Here is a 19,022-nt window from a genome sequence, read left to right as displayed (position 1 = left end):
GCATTTGAAAAGTCACAACCACACGATAAAGAACAATATGAAAATTTATGAAAAATATAAGAATAAAAGGAGCATGTAAAGATTCTCAGTGTTTGACCCCCCAAGTTGGGTTGAGTTGGGTGGGTAAAAAAAAGTCACCCACCGTTTGGTTCACCAATTATTAAAGAGATTTATTATCTCGTTATCTGCGTCAACTCACATTTCTCACCTCGTTATTCGCATCAACTCTCCCAATTACTCTCAATCCTACGCGCCAAACAAGGTTGGCAACAGGGCCGGGGTGGGGCGGGGGGCGTCCCCCGTCCCCGGCCTCGTAGGGAAAATTGTCCCCTATCCCCGTCGAGAAAACGGGGTCCCCGCGGGGCCCCATTCGTGGCAGACTTCAACGGAGGGGAGGGATGAGCGAGAGCGACTGGGGAGGGAATAAAAATATATATATAAATTCGGGGTCAGGGATTAATCGGGGTTGGGGTCAGGGCAGAGATACTGTCCCCATCTCCGCCCCGTCCCCGGACGGGACCCCGAATAAATTCCCCGATTTGACTCCATCCCCGGTCAAACCGGGGAATCCCCGCTCCGTTGGATTTTTTTGCACAACCCTAGCGCCAAACGTCCCATAAGTAGCCATTTTTAATATTTAATATAATATATTAGTAGAGAAGAGACTAGGAAAGTTGTAAGATGCTTAGAACAGAAAGAAGGCGGGTCGTGTTGTGCCGAAACTCTTCCACAAAACACAGCTGCTGGGTGCGTCGGCCGGCGTCGAGAGAGAAAGCAGAGGCGCAGTTACGGGGAGAGAGCAGCCGGGCGGAAGATATAGGGTTTACACTACACTCATTCCAACGGACCACCATCCCTCGCGACCTTTCATTCACCCGCCCACCCACTCTCCTTTCTCCTCCTCAAACTGGTAATATCAATTTTTTTTTCTTTTTGGTAATTTATTTGGTTTGTGCTCTGTCGGTACTCGCCTCCCTTTTCTTCTTTTTGTATATTCTCCACCGTAGCCCTTCTTTCTCAATTTGTTTGATTCGAACTTTTTGTTATCTGCAAATTGTGATTGATTTGGTGGTTCGGTATTCAGTGAGTTTATGCCACTATTTAAATCATGTTACTAGTTTCCTGTCTTTGATCAAGAAGCAAAATTTGGAAATGGGCTCAAATTGTTAAAATGTGAAATTAATTCTGGGTTATTTTCTAGTGTGCAACGTTATGAACCCAACATTGCTATCCAGCTTTTTTGGTTTTGTTACAACTGGGGTTTGGTTCTATTTGTTTGTATGGCAAACCGAAGAACAGATCTTTTTATTCTGTTAACAACTGAAGTGCAGCACATACTACCCTTTATTTCTGGTAAGTGGTAATATTGAGACATTTGATCCTAAGATTGAAGTCTTTGATTATCAGATTGAAATATTTCTTTTGGTGTTTTAACATATGGCTGTACTGGTTTAGTCTTATTATTTTTATTTTTACGTCTTGAAAATTTGAATTCTCAATCCAGATTGGCAAGTTTGCAATTAAACAATGGTCAGAGGCCCTGCAACTACTCTTTTAAGGATTTCCTCTTCAAGAAAATGTGCCTCCCGGTTTAGGATTTTTACAGGGAACCGATTGATACAGTCTGGTGGACAATATGTTGATCATAAAATTCTCCAAAGTAATCCAGTGCGTCCTTTCTCAAGCATTGAGAACCAAGTCCGGTTTAGAATGCTTTCTCAGAGCTCAATGTTTGGAGTTTTTAGTAGTTTCAATGTGAGACGAATCACATTTGTTCAGGAGCACAAGGAAGATAATGAAAAGGGTGATAGTGTAAGCAGTTCAAATGTGGTAGAAGTTGGGGGGTGCGATGCAGATGTTGGAAAAAATGTTTGCTTTGAGAACGATACTTGTGATTTGATGATGGTTCCTGGTGGGGATGAATGCATTGGGGACGGCATTCATGGTTCCATTGTGGATGATTCGAAAAATGGTGATAATGACCTAAGGTCATTGAAACTGAGGAGCTATGAGAACATCAGATCATGTGATCCTGTTGAACTATATCGTGAGCTTCGTAGTGTTGAAATGGATGGTGCAAAGGTAGAACGTTCTGAATGGTTAACCCTTCAAGAGATATTTAGCTACTTTATTACATCTGGTTGGGCTAGCAATCAGGCTCTTGGTATTTACATTGGCATGTCATTTTTTCCGACGGCTGTACATAAGTTCCGAAGCTTTTTCTTTAAGAAATGTTCTACTGACGTCGTCAAATATTTGGTGTTCCTTGGTCCTTCGGATGATGCAGTCAAATTCCTTTTTCCAATATTTGTTGAATATTGTTTAGAAGAGTTTCCAGATGAGATTAGGCGGTTTCAAAGTATGGTTGCTTCTGCTGATCTTACTAAGCCACACACCTGGTTTCCATTTGCACGAGCAATGAAGCGTAAAATTATATATCATTGTGGTCCAACTAATAGCGGTAAAACTTACAATGCTTTGCAAAGGTTTATGGAAGCAAAGAAAGGGATTTATTGCAGTCCTCTTAGGTTATTGGCCATGGAAGTATTTGATAAGGTGAATGCTCATGGTGTTTATTGCAGCCTTTTCACTGGTCAAGAAAAGAAGCATGTACCATTTTCTAATCATAGCGCCTGTACTGTTGAAATGTTGTCAACAGAAGAGTTGTATGAGGTTGCTGTCGTTGATGAGATTCAAATGATGTCAGATCCTTATAGAGGATATGCCTGGACAAGGGCCTTTCTTGGATTGAAAGCTGATGAGATCCACTTATGCGGTGATCCTAGTGTTCTAAATGTTGTTCGAAAGATCTGTTCTGAAACTGGGGATGAGTTGCATGAACGACGCTATGAGAGATTTAAGCCATTGGTTGTTGAAGCTAAAACACTTTTAGGTGATCTTAAAAATGTTAGATCTGGTGATTGTATTGTTGCCTTTTCAAGAAGGGAGATATTTGAGGTTAAGTTGGCTATTGAGAAACTCACCAAACATCGATGCTGTGTTATTTATGGAGCTCTACCACCGGAGACTCGTAGACATCAAGCAAATTTGTTTAACGATCAAGATAATGAATTTGATGTGCTTGTCGCTAGTGATGCGGTGGGAATGGGTCTAAATCTTAATATTAGGAGAGTCGTGTTTTACAACCTTGCAAAGTACAATGGGGACAAGATGGTGCCTGTTCCTGCTTCACAAGTTAAACAGATTGCTGGAAGAGCAGGGCGCAGAGGAAGTTGCTATCCAGATGGGCTTACGACCACATTAAATTTTGATGATCTTGGTTACTTGATTGAATGTTTGAAACAACCATTCGATGATGTTAAGAAAATCGGTCTCTTTCCTTTCTTTGAACAACTTGAGCTATTTGCAGGGCAAGTCTCTAATGTTACATTCTGCCAAATATTAGAAAAATTTAGTGAAAATTGTCGCCTAGATGGTTCTTACTTTTTGTGTCGGCATGACCATATAAAGAAAGTTGCAAACATGTTAGAGAAGGTCCAAGGATTATCTCTAGAAGATCGTTTTAACTTTTGTTTTGCCCCTGTTAATGTTAGAGATCCCAAGGCAATGTACCATCTTTTGAGGTTTGCTTCATTGTATAGTCAAAATATTCCTGTGAACACTGCAATGGGCATGCCAAAGGGTTCTGCTCGAAATGATACGGAGCTACTGGATCTTGAAACGAAGCATCAAGTATTGTCGATGTATCTTTGGCTGTCACAGCACTTCAAGGAAGAAAATTTTCCTCATGTCAAGAAGGTCGAGGCGATGGCAAAGGATATTGCTGACTTATTAGGTCAATCTTTGACGAAAGCTAATTGGAAACCAGAATCAAGGCAAGCTGGGAAACCTAAGCCTCAGGACAAAGAAGGCCATGAGAAGCCAAGGTCTCCCGTGAGAGTGTATGAGAAACAAGCTATTTAAATTTAAGGTGTGGATTTACATTCTAATGTAGTCTCTCTCTCTCTCTCGTTTAATTAAAATTATTTATTTAAAAAAATTAATTTAATTGATTAATTACTTTTATGTCATTTTGACATTTGAATATTAGTCTCTTTTCATTATTTCTATGAAATCTCTTATTCCTTTGCAGAAAAAGATTCATTGCTGCTTTGTTGTTATTATAACTATGCCTGCCTATTCCTCGGATTTCTTTTCAAAGGTAAAGTAATAGTATTTCCTTTATGTTTGTTTCATTTCTAGCTTGTGACACTATTAGGATCCTTCCTAACAAGAACAAACTCAAAGGAATGGACTCAAGAATAATCAAACATGAAAATATATTGAAACATTAAAAGAAATAGTAACAAGATAATACTCGGCACATTCTAGAGGGTTGAGAAATCCTCTCCCAAATTTCCAATTAGGAAATCCTCACATCAAATTCTCCTTAACTTCCACTCAACCCATTCCCTCTATTTATAACTAAAAAGCCCTAACAAACCTAATAGCTAATTACTAATATGCCCTCCTAATAACTATATTAATATTCTACTAATAATCCTAATATTACCAAAACTAGGGGTCTTACAGACATTTGTGCAAAATAATTTGATACCAAACATGTAAAAAATATCTTTTTGGAAATGTAAAGCGAAATAGCTAGCCCTCTAAAATATTATGCATAAGGTTAAATAAAAACAAGGGCTTTTATAAAGTAGAACGTGCGTGGAGCATAAACACGCACTAGGGGTTTTCTTAGATTTAAATGTATCACATGTGGAATATACACCCAACATTAAAAGAAAAAAAAAAAAACAAAAGCCGTAATATAAAGCTAACCTAAAGCATGCGACAAATAAAACAAGGAATTAACTAATAAATAGTGATTACAAACATAGATCAATATTCTTAAAAACACACTCACACATAATGTTTTATGCTCTTTCAACGATGAAGAGTCCATAAAGTCATAGAAATAAACTACAAAAACAATTTGTGAAGATCTAAAACTGAAGACTCATATTCATTTTTTTTTTCTATTTGTAGAAATGTGGCTCCACCATATTTTTCTCTTAGGTCTCATTTCCATGTTTCTCCATATTTCTGTAGCGAGGGAGATAAAGCAAGAACCATTTGTTCAGTTTTTTCCCCTTTAAAATAAAATTTTAACCATAAATTTTTCTGAAAATGTACTCAACAAAAGTATCTTTCCTATGGCTATGTGTGAAGCACACCTAAGCGCACACTTTTGTAGGCTTTTCAAAACAGTGTGTTAGAGTGCCTTTGTAAAGTCGAAGGTTTGTTAAAGTAGAGTGATGTGTAATAGTTCGTTCTAGGTGCTAGAAGAGGAGGCGTGGTGGTTGGAGTTAGAACAAGGGCCAACAATCAACAGTGGGGTTTTGATAGTGATGTGATTTAGTTCACGATGGTGTGTTGCCTGTTTTTTTTGGGAGAATTTTAAGAAGCATTATGTAATGTTCCTATTTATATATTATATGAGAAGCATTCTGTAAGGTATCAATCCTCACTGTTCCATTGATTTAATCAACCAAAACACAACCAGCTAACCATAACTACAGACAGCTGAAAAATATCAACACAGCAGTCCACAAAATTCACGGAACGACTGGCTTATCTGAGAGAGCTGGGAACCTCTCCACGCTAGCTAACTGTCAGGTTGAATTTCCTAGCTTACCCCTTCTAGAATAAATTTTCTTTTCAGTATAGGAGGTCTCAAACATTCTGTACTAGAAGTGATAGTACCCCATCCTTCCTGTTGGAGACTTGGAGTTACTTACGATCAAGAATAAGTTTCTTTAACAATTCGAGAAGTCATCGAAATATTTCCCTTCTGTTCACCTCCTGCTAAGATTTCTTGATTTTATTTTTCCAGTTAGTATACTTTTGATCTCCTTTACTCAACAAGTAATTGATGTATGTATGCAAATTTTTTAGTTTGTTAGGTCAGACTGAAGAAAAAGATGTTATTGTGCTTCTTGACTTTCTAACGTAATAGTGACCTCTGTTAGCTTTCTTTGGCACCCTGGATAATTAGTGCAATTTCCTGTTAGTCCATTTTATTGGATACTGTAGCTTAATATATTTACAAGCCCTATTTCCATTTATTATTTTACTTCATTAAAATTGTTTAGTTTCTTGGGGTTATTTTATAGTTAGTTTCTATTATTTCAAAACTAATTGGTTGTAAAACCCTTCAGAAAGTGCTCAACAAACATCTCGACCATGTGAAAGAAATTACCTTTCCCTCTGAGCAAACGCAGCTCTTTCAGCTCTTTCTCCAAGTTCTAACGTCCTGCCAAGCTGATTGCTGTACCCCATCCTCAAATTCCAATAGCATCTTCCCATTTTTCTGGTTTAATTGATTTCCACATTACCGAAACCTCACCTTTTTAGTGTTCATGGTTGATATTTGTTTGAATGGTACATGCATTGTGGAGTGTGAATCTGCTCAATCTTGTGTTTATATCACCAGATTGATGCTGACTAAATGCAATTTTAACTAACAGGATGGAGGCCGTACTGTGATAGGAAGATGTTGCAGATTTGGTTTAGAAAGGCAAAGGAGCGGCTAGTCTCGTCCTCACTTACTCTGGGCTCCTCTCCAACCCGTGTTGCAGAAGTTTTCCTACACAAAATGCTCTGCAATGGATCACAATGTAGGAGGTGTCTGATTATTCGAGTTCCGACATTTGTAGAATGATGTAGAATGAGTTGAAAGGTAGCACTTTTATACATGATCGTAGTCTCGAGATGATTTCTATTTCGATATCGGAAAAAAATTGATTCCTTTGGCTTTGACGCTTGCAATTAACTGCATTGAGGCCCCTGTCGTGAAATGCCCGTGTTACCTCAGATGGTAGAGTTTGTAGTACCCAGAGCACGGGAATGATCTTGTAGTTGAGAAAGGGAAAGGGCAGAGACAATTTAACAACATAGAAGCTTTGCAACAATAGATGGAAGCCATAAAACAAAACTGATAGTAGAAACATACTTGAATTCTACTCAACAATAGTCTAGTTTTATTATTTCAAAGAGTTCACCTTTATTCTCTCCGGTTTTAGTACATGCATATAATACTTTGTGGGGAAAAAACTTTATTTTGTTTTATTATTTTTAATAAAATTGGAGAAAACTTGTTTATTCACCAATAAGTAGGAACTGTAATTATTTTCTATACGGAGTCGGTATATTATTTGTATTGGTATGTTTGCATTTATTTGATAAATCATATTGGAGTTACAAGAGCTCATTATTTATGTTAGCAAGCAAGTTTTGATCATACAACTTTTATAGCTTTATAAAAATGGCAGAGTCCCAACATAAATTTCTATTAGTTTGATTTGAGATCTTGAAGTTTATAATAACTTTTTGAGAAATTTTTTGTTTGGTCTTGTCATTTTTATCTGTAAGTACATATAATTAAGTCTTGAAATTGAATGTGTTTAATAAGAAACAATTGGTTAAGTTTTGGAAAATCATAAATTGGTCAATACATTGGTTATAAATTGCTAACCTTAGCATATCTCAATGAAGTGAATAAGAGAAACAAGCTCCATAATCAATAATTGGCAAATTTTGAACAAAAAGAGAAAGTTGAAAGAAGAAGAAAATACAACATAACAACCTATATGTACTAATCAAATATAACTAATCTATCTCCACAATAAATAAACCACATCCGACATGCTTCTAATATAGTCATGTCTAATAGATTTCTAAATTTTAAAAATATCTAATAGATCTCTAAACGAACTGTGTCTAATAGATTTCTAATATATTATTTATATATATATATATAATTAGTTGGCCGATTATGTATAAAATTAAATTAATCAATTAATTAATCAAATATAATTAAGATTTGGATTACATTTTCAAGTGTTTAATTTAAAAAACAAGTCATTTTGGAATAAATTGGAGTGTTTGACAACTCAAAACAGATTTTCAAGTATATTTTAATCAATTTTTATCAAAACTATTTAAATAAAAGTGAGTTTTTTGAAAAACACATTTTTTCTTGAGTCAATTCAAACGGGCATTTAATATACCGCTGCAATATATAAAACACTCACGCTCAACATCCTTCAAATGCAACTATTACCAACATGCCATTTTTTAACATAAAAATATTTAACAAGTCTATAAACTTTCAATTGTGTATCTAATAAATCTCTAACATATGCATTTACAAAATATTTAATAATTTAAATATTTGTAAACTAAACAAAAGCTTATGAATTTCGAGGTTACTAGACAAAAAAGTTTAGTTTGATAACTATTTGATTGTTGGTTTTTGGTTTTGAAAATTAAGCTCACCAGGCTACAAACGTCCATATCACACCTCTAACTTTCTTTGTTTTGTTATCTACTCTTTTGTCAATATTTTCAAAAATCAAAATCAAGTTTTGAAAATTTAGAAAAAACCTATTTTATATTTTTGGATTTTGGTTAATAATTCAATTCTTCTAGTTAAAAAGATGAAAGTTATGGAAAGAAATTGAGACAACAAGCACAAATTTCAAAAAAAAAAAAAACAAAAAATCAAATGGTTAAAAAATTAAATTTAGATATAAAGTTTAATACGTCAACACAAAGTTAAGAAATGGATAATTAGTTCATAGGCCCAAATTGTGAATGGAGGAGTAGATGAAAATTTCCCGCCATGTGTAAGAATCATTGCCTTGACAAAAATTCAGACATTCAAAGAAAATTTAACTCCAAAAGCCCAACCATTCAGATTCTTTAATGTATAGAAGAAGGCGGCAGCCATAGAACACGGCTGCTGGGTGTGTCGGCCGACGGCGATAGAGAAGGCCGAGGAAGCGTCGGCGCAGTTACGGAGGGAGAGCGGACGGGAGAAAGGGATAGGGTTGACATTACACTCAGTTCACCGGACCACCATCCCTCGTGACCTCTCCTTTCTCCTCCTCGGACTGGTAATTTCGAAGTTCTAATTTTGTTATTTCTTCGGTTAGTTAATCTCTCGATACTCGCCTCCCTTTTCTTCTCTGTGCTTCATAGTCTATACTGTTCACCCTCTTCCTTGATTTGTTTGATTCAAATTTTGTTTTCTGCATTTCCCCTTTGTTTTCGTAACTGTGATTGATGTGGTGGTTTAGTATGCAGTGGGTTTATGTCACGATTTAAATCTTGTTACTAGCGCTCTTTAAGTTAACTTCTTGTTTCATATCATCCTTCAAGAAGGAAAATCTAGCAATGGGCTTAAATTGTTGAAATTTGAAATCAAATCTGGGGTTAGATTCTATGATGTGCAATGTTATGAGCCTAAAATTGCAACCCAACTGAAGTTAATCCAACTTTTTTGGTTTTGTTAAAACTGTTTTTTTATTTTTATTTTTATTTTTTTAAATAAATAAAATAATTTTGTTTTTTTTTTGCACATATGGAAAACCGAAGATCATGGTATCGTTTTTATACTCTGTTAACAACTGAGGTGAAGCAAACCTCCTCATTAGACATCTGATATTTGCAAATGAAACAATCCTCTGTTTTTCTCTTTATTTTCTTTCTATAGTTAAGGCCTAGTTTCTTAATTTCCTTAAAATCATTCGAACTTTTGAATTATGATCCCTCTTCGCCAGTGGTACAATTGGAACTTCACCTTGGCTTCCCCTCAATGGAAAGCCAAAGGTCAAAGATTCTCAACCTCCAGCTTAGAGAGCATTAGAGCTCCAAATCTGGGAAAGGTCTTTATCTGAATAGTGGTAGGTTGACCTATATTGAAGCCTCTCCAGTTGATCTTCAATCCTTTGAATAACAGCACGTGCAAGCCATGAGTCATGCAAATGAAGTATCGCAGCCATTTCCTATCCTCTGAATAAAACTAGCAATAAGATCTATAGTTGAACATGTATATCTCCAAGCCAATTTATAGGAATCTTTCCGAATAGGTGTAGGCCGCAGAAAACCAGCATCATTATTATAAGAGTGAGCCACAATAATCTTGTGATGATGAGAATTTTGGTTTTTGGGAGGACAAGTGCTGGGGCACCGAACCTTTCTTTTCTATATTTCCTAATGTTTGTGCATCCTGAAACTGAAAGTAAAGACCAATGGCCGATCATTCATACCAATGAAAATTTAGAAGCCAACCTCTCTTTTATGGGATCTCCGAAGCAGAAGATACCTAAGTGATCTTGAAACTCTTTCTTAGGTAAATCTAATAGATATGGTTTGTAATATTACTCTTTAACTCGTACAAGGATAGGTGACTATTCACTGGCTTAGGGACTCTATTGGGACCTTAAAGAGCTTTGTAGTGACCTTCATGCCTGCGACCAAGATCTTTGCTAATGGCTTTGGAAGAACTCTTACCCCAAGAAGGAGAGATAGAAATGAAACTCAAGACCACTTGTTATTCACTTGCCCTGCGACCTCTTTCTTTTGGCAGAACTTGTTTGCTTGCTTTAGTTGGTCCATTGCTTTGCTCAACAACACCAAGAGTCTTCTTCTTGGCATGCTTTTGAAGTTGAGGTTAACAAGGTGTGGCGTTATGTGATAAGAGTTCTTTTATGGACCTTTTGGTTGGAAAGAAACTACAAAATTTTCTTCAAAATGAAGACCGGCGAATTGGCATGCTACGTATTCTATGTTTCGGAGAGGAGATTATATTGCTTCCAACAGTTGTGGATGAAGAAACTGGAGATGCCATTATGTCACACCCCCTCCTGAGCCCGCCTCTTGAGCCTGAGGGGAAGTACGACGGACGGCAGATACCACCCTTTTGTGATACCTACTGCCTATCTGAACCTTTTACTCTCATAAACTTTAAGTCAAGGAAATAAACAACAATTGTTTGACTAAACTCATTTTATTACAAACAGTAAACTTAACTATAGAGTTTACAACAATAACTCTTAAAACCAGAAGTGTGACTGTGGTTGTGGCGGACCTTGACCTTAGCAGCACCCTGGAACTCCTCATCTTTCGCTTCTTGGGAAGAAAAACATGAAAGAAAAGAATGAGCTTCAAGAAGCTCAGTGAGTGGTAAGCAACTTCTAGAGTCTATTTCAACTCATAATATCACAAATACGAGGTTAATACTCAAACTTCAGTCTCGAATGAGTCTGTTCTCAACTCTATCTACACACACGGTAGATAGTTAAACTGATACTAGTCATAAACGTTTACTCTCTTGCGTTCTCTATGTTTCCTTTGTGCATATAGATCCCCGCTTATAGGCTCAGAAACTAGGCCTGCCGGTCCTCTGACCATCTCATACGAGGTTCCTCTCACAGACTCAGGAACTAGACCTATCGGTCCCTTGACCATCCCATGAGGTTCTGCTCCTGGGCTCAGGAACTAGGTCTATTGACCCCCTGACCATCCTGATCACATAATCTCATACTTATTCTAATTACTCATTCACAACATAAGCATATACATATACTCTAAAAGATATACTTTAAGACTTAAAGGGAATACCACTCACCTTGGTCTTTAGGAGCCTTTCTCTCTAAAAGTTCCTTGGTTTCCTCGGGCTCCCTTTTGAACCCTAAATTCCAGATTCAACTACAAGCTTAGATTACTCATAGTTCTAGATCTTATTTCAAGATACTCCCTTCTACAAACATGTTCTAAAATGTCTCAGGAAGCTTACCTTAAAATCTCAGCTTAGAACTCCTTGTGGTTTGGCCGGAATCCTCAAATCATCAAGACTGGCCCAAGCTTACCCGAGAGCTCGACCCTTCTGCCTTTTCCTCACTCTCCAGCCTGATTCCTTGGAGCTTCTTCTCCCGCGGCCTTTATTTGAAAATTAGAATCTCAGAACTGGCTTTGGAATCACTCAAAACGCACGAGAAGTCTGGGAGAACTCCTTGTCCCAAGTTGATGCTACTTCCAGACCTCACTGTCTGATAGCATCTCCTCCTCTTGGAACTACTTGATCAACGCATGGTCTTCCTACCAACACATACCCTTCATGATCAATGCATAGCTTCCTCTGAGTTTACCCTCTAACATTCTTCCTAATGTTTTTCAAGAGGATTTCGGGTTATGAACTGAAGAGACACTCTGTAGTGGTATTTATAGGCTTTAGGAATTGATCCTCATCATCTTTCAAGGTCTCCAACGCATGACACCTCCTTCTTTAGAAACTTTTGGAGTGTCTGCATTATGCTTTGCCATCACCTACTTCCTTGCCATTCACCTACTTCCATGCCACTCACCTACTTGCATGAAGTTTGAGTTGTCTTCCTCATGCATAAGACTTCTTTGCATGAAACTCTATTTGTCCACCTCTTACCTCCTTAACTTCACCTCTTCTCGGTTAGCCACTATCAGCCCATGGCTTTCTCATCAACGCATCACACGTGCTTGCTTGACCGCATACCTTTCTTCACTTGCATGGCTCTCCCTTGGCACATGTGTTCAACTAGGATTATGGCCATTACACTCTTCCAACGCATGCTACTAACCTTTGTCCTATGTGCCCATATGCCCTCGGATGTCCCTAGCACATAGCACATCACCAATGCATACCAACCCTTGGGTCAAATTAGGTCTCACTCAACGCCTCACGATATATCTTACCATTGCCTATCCTCTTGCTAACGCATACCTTATGACTAACGCTAGCATGTCCTTGTTGCTTGCCAATATCCTTGGTCTCTTGCTCAAGACCAACGCAAACTAACCTCGCAAGCCTTCTGTACCACAAGCCCCAACAACGCATAGAAACTTCACCATGCACCCATCATGGCTTGACGCATCGTCCAACTCATCGTGTAGTTCTTGCGCTCATCGCATAGCTCATCGTCTGGTAATCTCTCGCTGTCGCTCACCATCCAGCCCTCTCGCTGTCGCTCATCGTCTAGTGCTCGCGCCTAACGCATCGTCTAGCGCCCAAGCCCATCGTTTAACGCTAATGCTTATCATGTAGCGCCATCGCCTATTGTGTAGTGCTATTGTATAGCGCATTGTTTAGCGCCGCATGTAGCTACATGATCGTCCGCGCGCGCAACACTCCAATGCCCAATGCCCACGCTCGCGCACACATGATTCTGCCGCATGCATGATAACCTCCAAACTTGGTTGCCGCATGCCTTGCCTTACGCATGGCTTTNCCCATCGCATAACACTTACGCCCCATCGCATAGCTCCATCGTTTAGTGATCTCTCACTGTCGCTTATCACCTAACGATCTTGCTATTGCTCATCGCGTAGCGCTGACCCCATCATCTAACGCATCACGCCCATCGTCTAGCGTGTCTGCTTATCGCGTAGCGCCATCGTCTAGCATTCACGTCTATCGTCTAGTGCTCGCGCCTAACGCATCGTCTAGCGCCCAAGCCCATCGTTTAACGCTAATGCTTATCATGTAGCGCCATGCCCAATGCCCACGCTCGCGCACACATGATTCTGCCGCATGCATGATAACCTCCAAACTTGGTTGCCGCATGCCTTGCCTTACGCATGGCTTTTCTTCATTCGGTCACACTTGGCTTTCAGGGCTTAATAATCTCTACAAACTTAGCCTCATTAGATGCCTCACACGTTAATGTTTCCTAACACCAAACACGTAGTTTCTTTTTGACTTCATACTTAGCCAAATTTTACTAGTTAAGGCTCAACTCAAAGTTACTCAAAGAAAATCTATACAATACTTAGAATTTCCCTTCTCTTCAACATAGGATTTAACTTATACTGAGTTAATTTCCTTAATTACCTGCTTAAGTAGGGAAATTAAGATCCGAGTTTCATAATTACTTCCCCCTTAAGAAAATTTCGTCCTCGAAATTTACTCGGACTTACTCTGGTTTAAGGTTTCACAACAATCTTCGTTGCAAACTCTTATAACCTTGTTTATCACTACACTTCCGCTGCGCTACTCTGATATTGATTTCCTTAGTTTGTCCAACGATACTTCTCCTAGCTGTCTCTTAGCTAGTCGTCGAATCAAACTATCTACAAATAACTTTTCTATCTCAAACTCTAAATGAGAATAATTAAATTCATTCTTACCTTCCTTGATGGATCTTCAGGTAGCGTTGTGAGTTCCAGCTCAGGTTGCCTGCTAGGTCCTGACACTTCCGCTATTCCTCTTAATCTCACTTTGTCTAATTCCTAGGTTTCTCTTTAAACCCATATTCTACCACACTTCCCTCTAGTTTTACTGAACTCCAACCTTAGGTTTTTCTAAACTCAACCCTCCAGTGTTCAAAAAACTTATGCTTTGATACCAAACTGGTATCGACTAAATCTTCAACCTTCCCAGAAACTTATGTTCTGATACCAAGCTGGTATCAACTCAAACTTACAATAACCCTTACTCTCAACCTTTCCCCAGGTTTTACGTAAACTTTCCTCCCGAGTTTTATCGTCGCACCTCCTTTCGAATTCGGGGATAGAACTCGGGAGGGGGTGTGACAATTATGCCCTAGGTCCCCTAGGAGCTTAAAGTTATGAAGTGCTCTGCTACCTAGAAAATTAATTTCCACATTGACCATACATCTGCGGATATCTGTTCCTATAGAAAGTTGGGTAGCTGTAAGTCAACCAATCCTCAATATAATGGACTATGGAGTATTAGTTGCAGGATACAGTCTGGCACTAACAGAGCATATCAACCCACGGTGAAAGAGAGTGAAATATCAAATAAACTCCTTTTTTTTAAATAAAAAAAATGGAAGAGCTTAGTTTAATATTGTGACATTTTTAGTTGGTGTTATAAATCTGTTGGGAAAATGATTGTGAAACACCACAATTTTTTAATGAATTTGACGAAGATTAGACTCAAATTTTCTTCTTGAATCTTCAGATTTTGCAGCTGTTGCCATCTTTGAAGAATGTCTAAAGAAGAAGGCCTCAGTGCTAACAGAAGGACAACCCGGTCCTCTTCAGCAGCTGTTCTAAGGGATTCTGGTGAAATAAAGAAGAAATGTGATCCACATATTCCAACTTTTAACGATCTTGTTTTTGGAGAAGATACCATTAGTAAGGAAGATCTTCTGTCTAGTTTTCCTGGACGTCATACTCAAATTCTTGAACTCCTTAACCTTTTAGGTCCCCTGAATTCTCCCATGCTTCCCCTCTTTGTCTATGGTGGCACATCAACGGGAAAAACCAGTGTCACTCTACAAATATTTCGTCATCTCAACCGTCCTTTTGTCTACTCAAGCTTTCGTACTTGTTATAGTTTGCGAACTCTATTTGAGTCTATCTTGAATCAGTTATTACTTCATCAAAAAGATGCAGACAATGGATATTTGAGTGCAAAACGCTGTGAAAAACCATCAGATTTTGTAAACTTTCTTCGTGAAGCCTTAGTTAAAGTTGTAAAAACTCTCCAGGGGAATCCAGGAAAGTTAGGCACCAAGAAGTGGACAGGACAAGGGCATGGACATATGATCTACCTGATTTTTGATCACTTGGAACTTGTTAGAGACTGGGACAAGAGTTCAAGCATATTGCCTTTTCTGTTTAATCTCCATGAAGTTTTAAACATGAATGAGGTTGGATTTCTCTTCATCAGTAATACTTCTCCTGACACATACTATTCAAATATGGGTTACTTGGAGCCCATCCCTGTTTATTTCTCTGAGTACACAGAAGATGATCTTCGTAAAATTTTTATGAGGAATCAAATCAATCAAGAGATGTATTCTTCCTTTCTGAGGTAAGAATTCCGTTCTCTCTTAAAGTATGAACATGTTTGCATTGCTTGAGTTTCTCATTAAACATGCTTTTGTATCTCGTGAAACAGTGTTGTATTGGGGCCATTCTATAGAATTACTCGACAAGTGAACGAGCTATCCATAGCATTTTCATCATTGTATAAAACATACTGTGAAGCTTCAGATGATCTGAACAATGTTCCCAACGAGTCCAGCAAGAGGACACGTTTCAGTCATTTTCAGCCACATATTGCCCCTGCTTTGAATCAGATATTTAAAATTTCATCTCTGCCTTCTGAGTTTAATAATTCGAAGGAAGCAAAGAGAAAAGGTGGTAGTAAGAAGTTTGGTGGGTGCGACCCTTCTGAGCACTTGGATTTTCACATGTCTACTTCTGCAAAATATCTTCTTCTTTCAGCCTTTCTTGCTTCAAAAAATCCAGCTACACTTGATGCATCACTGTTTGATTCAACTGGGGGCTCTAGTAGTCGAAAAAGGAAGAAGAGGTAATATTTCAACCATTTTATTCAAATGAGTTTCCTTATGCAACGTGCTATTGAAAAAAAAAAAAAAAAGTTAAGTTATGCAGGATATCCTTTATTTACTGTTACTCTTTGGGTGAGGATTACTTGTGAATTTTCTTGCAATGGAACTAAAATAGTAGCCAGCAAAGACCCCATAATTTCATTTGCATGGACTATAGTTTACTGGAGAGAAATTTGCTGCCTCGAGATGCTTTCCTCCTAAGTATCATTCTAACTGATGGTTTGGCTACCGACTCCAAGGGTCCTGATATAGACACCAATGCATTGGCTTGGGTTGATATTGATTGATACAAAAATTGAAGATAGTTTTTAGAAATCCCAGAAAATGATAATAATTCTAGAAAAATATGTAGGAGGATGTAGTACTAGTAATATAACATTAGGGACAAGCTATTGTTTAATCTAGAGATATTTATTAACAATGAAAGTGGTAAAAAAATTAATAATGAAAGACAATGTTCAGTTCACATGGAAATTGGTAAAGCTAAACTAAGATTTTAGTACACTAATAAAGTTTTAATTAATAAGCCGATTATATGACTCTTTTAATAGCTTGGCCTTAGATGTTTGAATGTATGTATATTCAGTTATGATAGTATCTATGAAAATGTTGAGGTTCTCTTGAAATCTGTATTTCATCATTACTCACTGGTGGACTTTCTTTTTTCTTTTACAAAAGAAGAAGATTATTATCTCTCGTCGGAGAGGTTTTATTCGGATGCTTAACAGGAACTTCTTCAAGCTTCTGGCTCTTGAGCTTTTTGTTGAATGCTTCTAGTTCATATGAAATAGCCATTTTTTTCAGTTTAATATCAGTTTAATAGCTTAGGTCATTTGTTACAATGCTTTAGGCCATCTGAAAAATCAATCGAGCAGAAGGAAATCTCAGAACAGGAGTTGCTCATGAAAGGACCTGGAACTTTTCCATTGGAGAGATTGCTTGCAATATTTCAGTGCATTACGTCTGTGGCAGATATCTCACTTGAAGATGAGCAAGGAAATGTTGCAATGGAAAGTCAAAATGAGGATAGCGAACTCATGTCTGATGTTCTCCTGCAACTTTCCAGCCTCTGCAATGCAAATTTTGTGGTCAAAGGAGGAAGTTGCCCACTAGAAGGTTCAACTCGATATCGCTCTACAGTGTCTGAAGATATGGCTTTGAAGGTAATATTTTTTTTGATAATGCCTTCTGCCTTTTGTTCAGTAATATAAACAGGTTTCTCATTATTATTATTGGAAGAAAAAAACTGATTGTGCCAATATTTTCTGTTCTATAACCATGCAAAACCTCTTTGGTTTTGAGTATTATTTGCTTATATCTGATTGCTGTACAACCTGTTCATCAGGTGGCAAGGAGTATTAAGTTCCCCCTGTCCAACTACATGTACAGAAGATAAAATGGGACAAAGAAATGTGTTCGTAACATGTCAGAAGAATCCAGATTCTCCGGTGCCAAGAGGTATGGTTGCCTTGCATTATTATATATGTCATTCTTTGAAGATTTTCCACGAAAGCATGATTTCCAGGCACCCGAAAGTTGTTTTGGAAGGAATAGGGTTTATTTATTATTATTATTATTCAAGAAAAGACCAAACTACTGGCAATTGATAAAAATACAAAACTGCAGAATTTACAAATAAGAAATCTAACTAAAATTAGGAAAGGATATTGACTAAACCAAGCTGGATTGTATATAGAATATAAGCCAAGCTTGAAGTTGAATTCTTCAAAACTTGTCTTTAGTGATGCTTTAGTGAGAATGTCAATATTTGATGGCGAGATGTGGTTGAGTCCACATGCTTGTTGAATGATTTATCTCAATATGCTTTTTTTATGATTGAGATTTTTTGCTACATGCCAATTGCTATTTAACTATCACAAAATAATTTTGATTGTTTTTTTTTTCCTTGATGTTTGCAAGTGTTTTAGTGTTTTTGGACCTACTTGCACGTACCTCGACTAACCTTGTTGGATAACCTGTTTGATCCTACAATTTTTGGGTGCCAAAGAAACTCGTGGGATATTCGACAATTTTGATTTGTGCCAAAGAAACTCGTTGGAGTCCCTTCGCGTTGTAGGATTCTCCTTTTTTGTGGACTTGGTTTTTTTGTATGCTCGTGTATTCTTTCATTTTTTTTCCTCAATGAAAATAGTACTTCTTATAAAAGGAATTGTTTTGATTGAATTTTGAATCTCAATATCTAATTCCTTCAAAAGTTCTAAATCTGCATTGAAGGAATAATATAACATGCAACTGAAGACTTCAGAATCAATAAGCACTTAAACTACATTTAATTTGAGTTTTAAACATGTTGTTCATATGACAATCATAAGAGGGTTTGAAACACATATTATCTTTGAAGATCTCTTCTACGAATTCAGCAGAATTTCACCAAGATTGAGCTTGAATCTTCAAGAAGACCACCACCAAGATCTTCTCCACCATGCTTAAGAAGGAATGTGTGGTGGAAACACTCAAATCAAGCTGAATTGAGGATGAACTAGTGAGGGTTGGGTAGGGTTTTCAATTTTTTTTTTTTCACTTCAGTAAGTAAACTCAGAATTATCCATAATCTTTCTGCATGGCGCTTCTATATATAGATAGAGATCATGCAAACCAATAGGGCTGCATGGATGGCACCATCTACTTGGTGATTATTGCAAAATTCAATTGGATTTTGGTAAAAAACCATTAAAATGAAGTTAGTGGATTTTTTCCAAAAATTGGAAAAATCCACCAACATGATCATTTCATTTTACTTTTAAATTAGTTTTATATAATCAATTAAAAAATAATTAATTTAAATAAAACTAATTTTAATTTCTAATTTTTAATTAAAAGAATATTAATTTAATATCTTAATATCAAATTAATAAA

At 37.4% G+C, this 19,022-nt stretch overlaps 2 protein-coding genes across 6 annotated transcripts in view; both read left to right on the top strand.

Moving 5' to 3' along the window:
- The first annotated feature begins 656 nt into the window (after positions 1-656).
- LOC120092936 (DExH-box ATP-dependent RNA helicase DExH18, mitochondrial) lies at positions 657-6,996 on the top strand. 4 transcript variants are annotated; one of them, XR_005486226.1, is made up of 5 exons: positions 657-910; positions 1,300-1,353; positions 1,505-3,931; positions 4,094-4,162; positions 6,471-6,996. XR_005486226.1 is itself a non-coding variant. In XM_039051185.1 (3 exons), exon 2 carries the CDS (start codon positions 1,528-1,530, stop codon positions 3,922-3,924), a length of 2,397 nt encoding a protein of 798 aa, XP_038907113.1. In that variant the 5' UTR covers positions 657-1,353; positions 1,505-1,527; the 3' UTR covers positions 3,925-3,931; positions 6,471-6,996. The 4 variants fall into 4 exon arrangements, 1 of the variants encoding a protein (XP_038907113.1); XR_005486224.1 differs by having other exon boundaries at positions 1,202-1,353; XR_005486225.1 differs by lacking the exon at positions 1,300-1,353.
- A 1,596-nt stretch (positions 6,997-8,592) lies between these two features.
- LOC120092614 (origin of replication complex subunit 5) overlaps positions 8,593-19,022 on the top strand; it is a 21,780-nt gene continuing 11,350 nt past the window's right edge. For both annotated transcript variants that reach the window (XM_039050757.1, XM_039050756.1), the window contains exons 1-5: positions 8,593-8,900; positions 14,744-15,601; positions 15,689-16,105; positions 16,996-17,308; positions 17,491-17,603. In XM_039050757.1, the coding sequence (XP_038906685.1) occupies positions 14,772-15,601; positions 15,689-16,105; positions 16,996-17,308; positions 17,491-17,541 (1,611 nt within the window). In that variant the 5' untranslated portion in view covers positions 8,593-8,900; positions 14,744-14,771 and the 3' untranslated portion in view covers positions 17,542-17,603. The remainder of the gene's footprint in view (positions 8,901-14,743; positions 15,602-15,688; positions 16,106-16,995; positions 17,309-17,490; positions 17,604-19,022) is intronic.

This window comes from Benincasa hispida, chromosome 12 (genome assembly GCF_009727055.1).
Source record: "Benincasa hispida cultivar B227 chromosome 12, ASM972705v1, whole genome shotgun sequence".
Classification (NCBI taxonomy): Eukaryota; Viridiplantae; Streptophyta; class Magnoliopsida; order Cucurbitales; family Cucurbitaceae; genus Benincasa; species Benincasa hispida.
The sequence above is the reverse complement of the archived record's forward strand: the minus strand, read 5'-3'. Positions and strand labels throughout refer to the sequence as shown.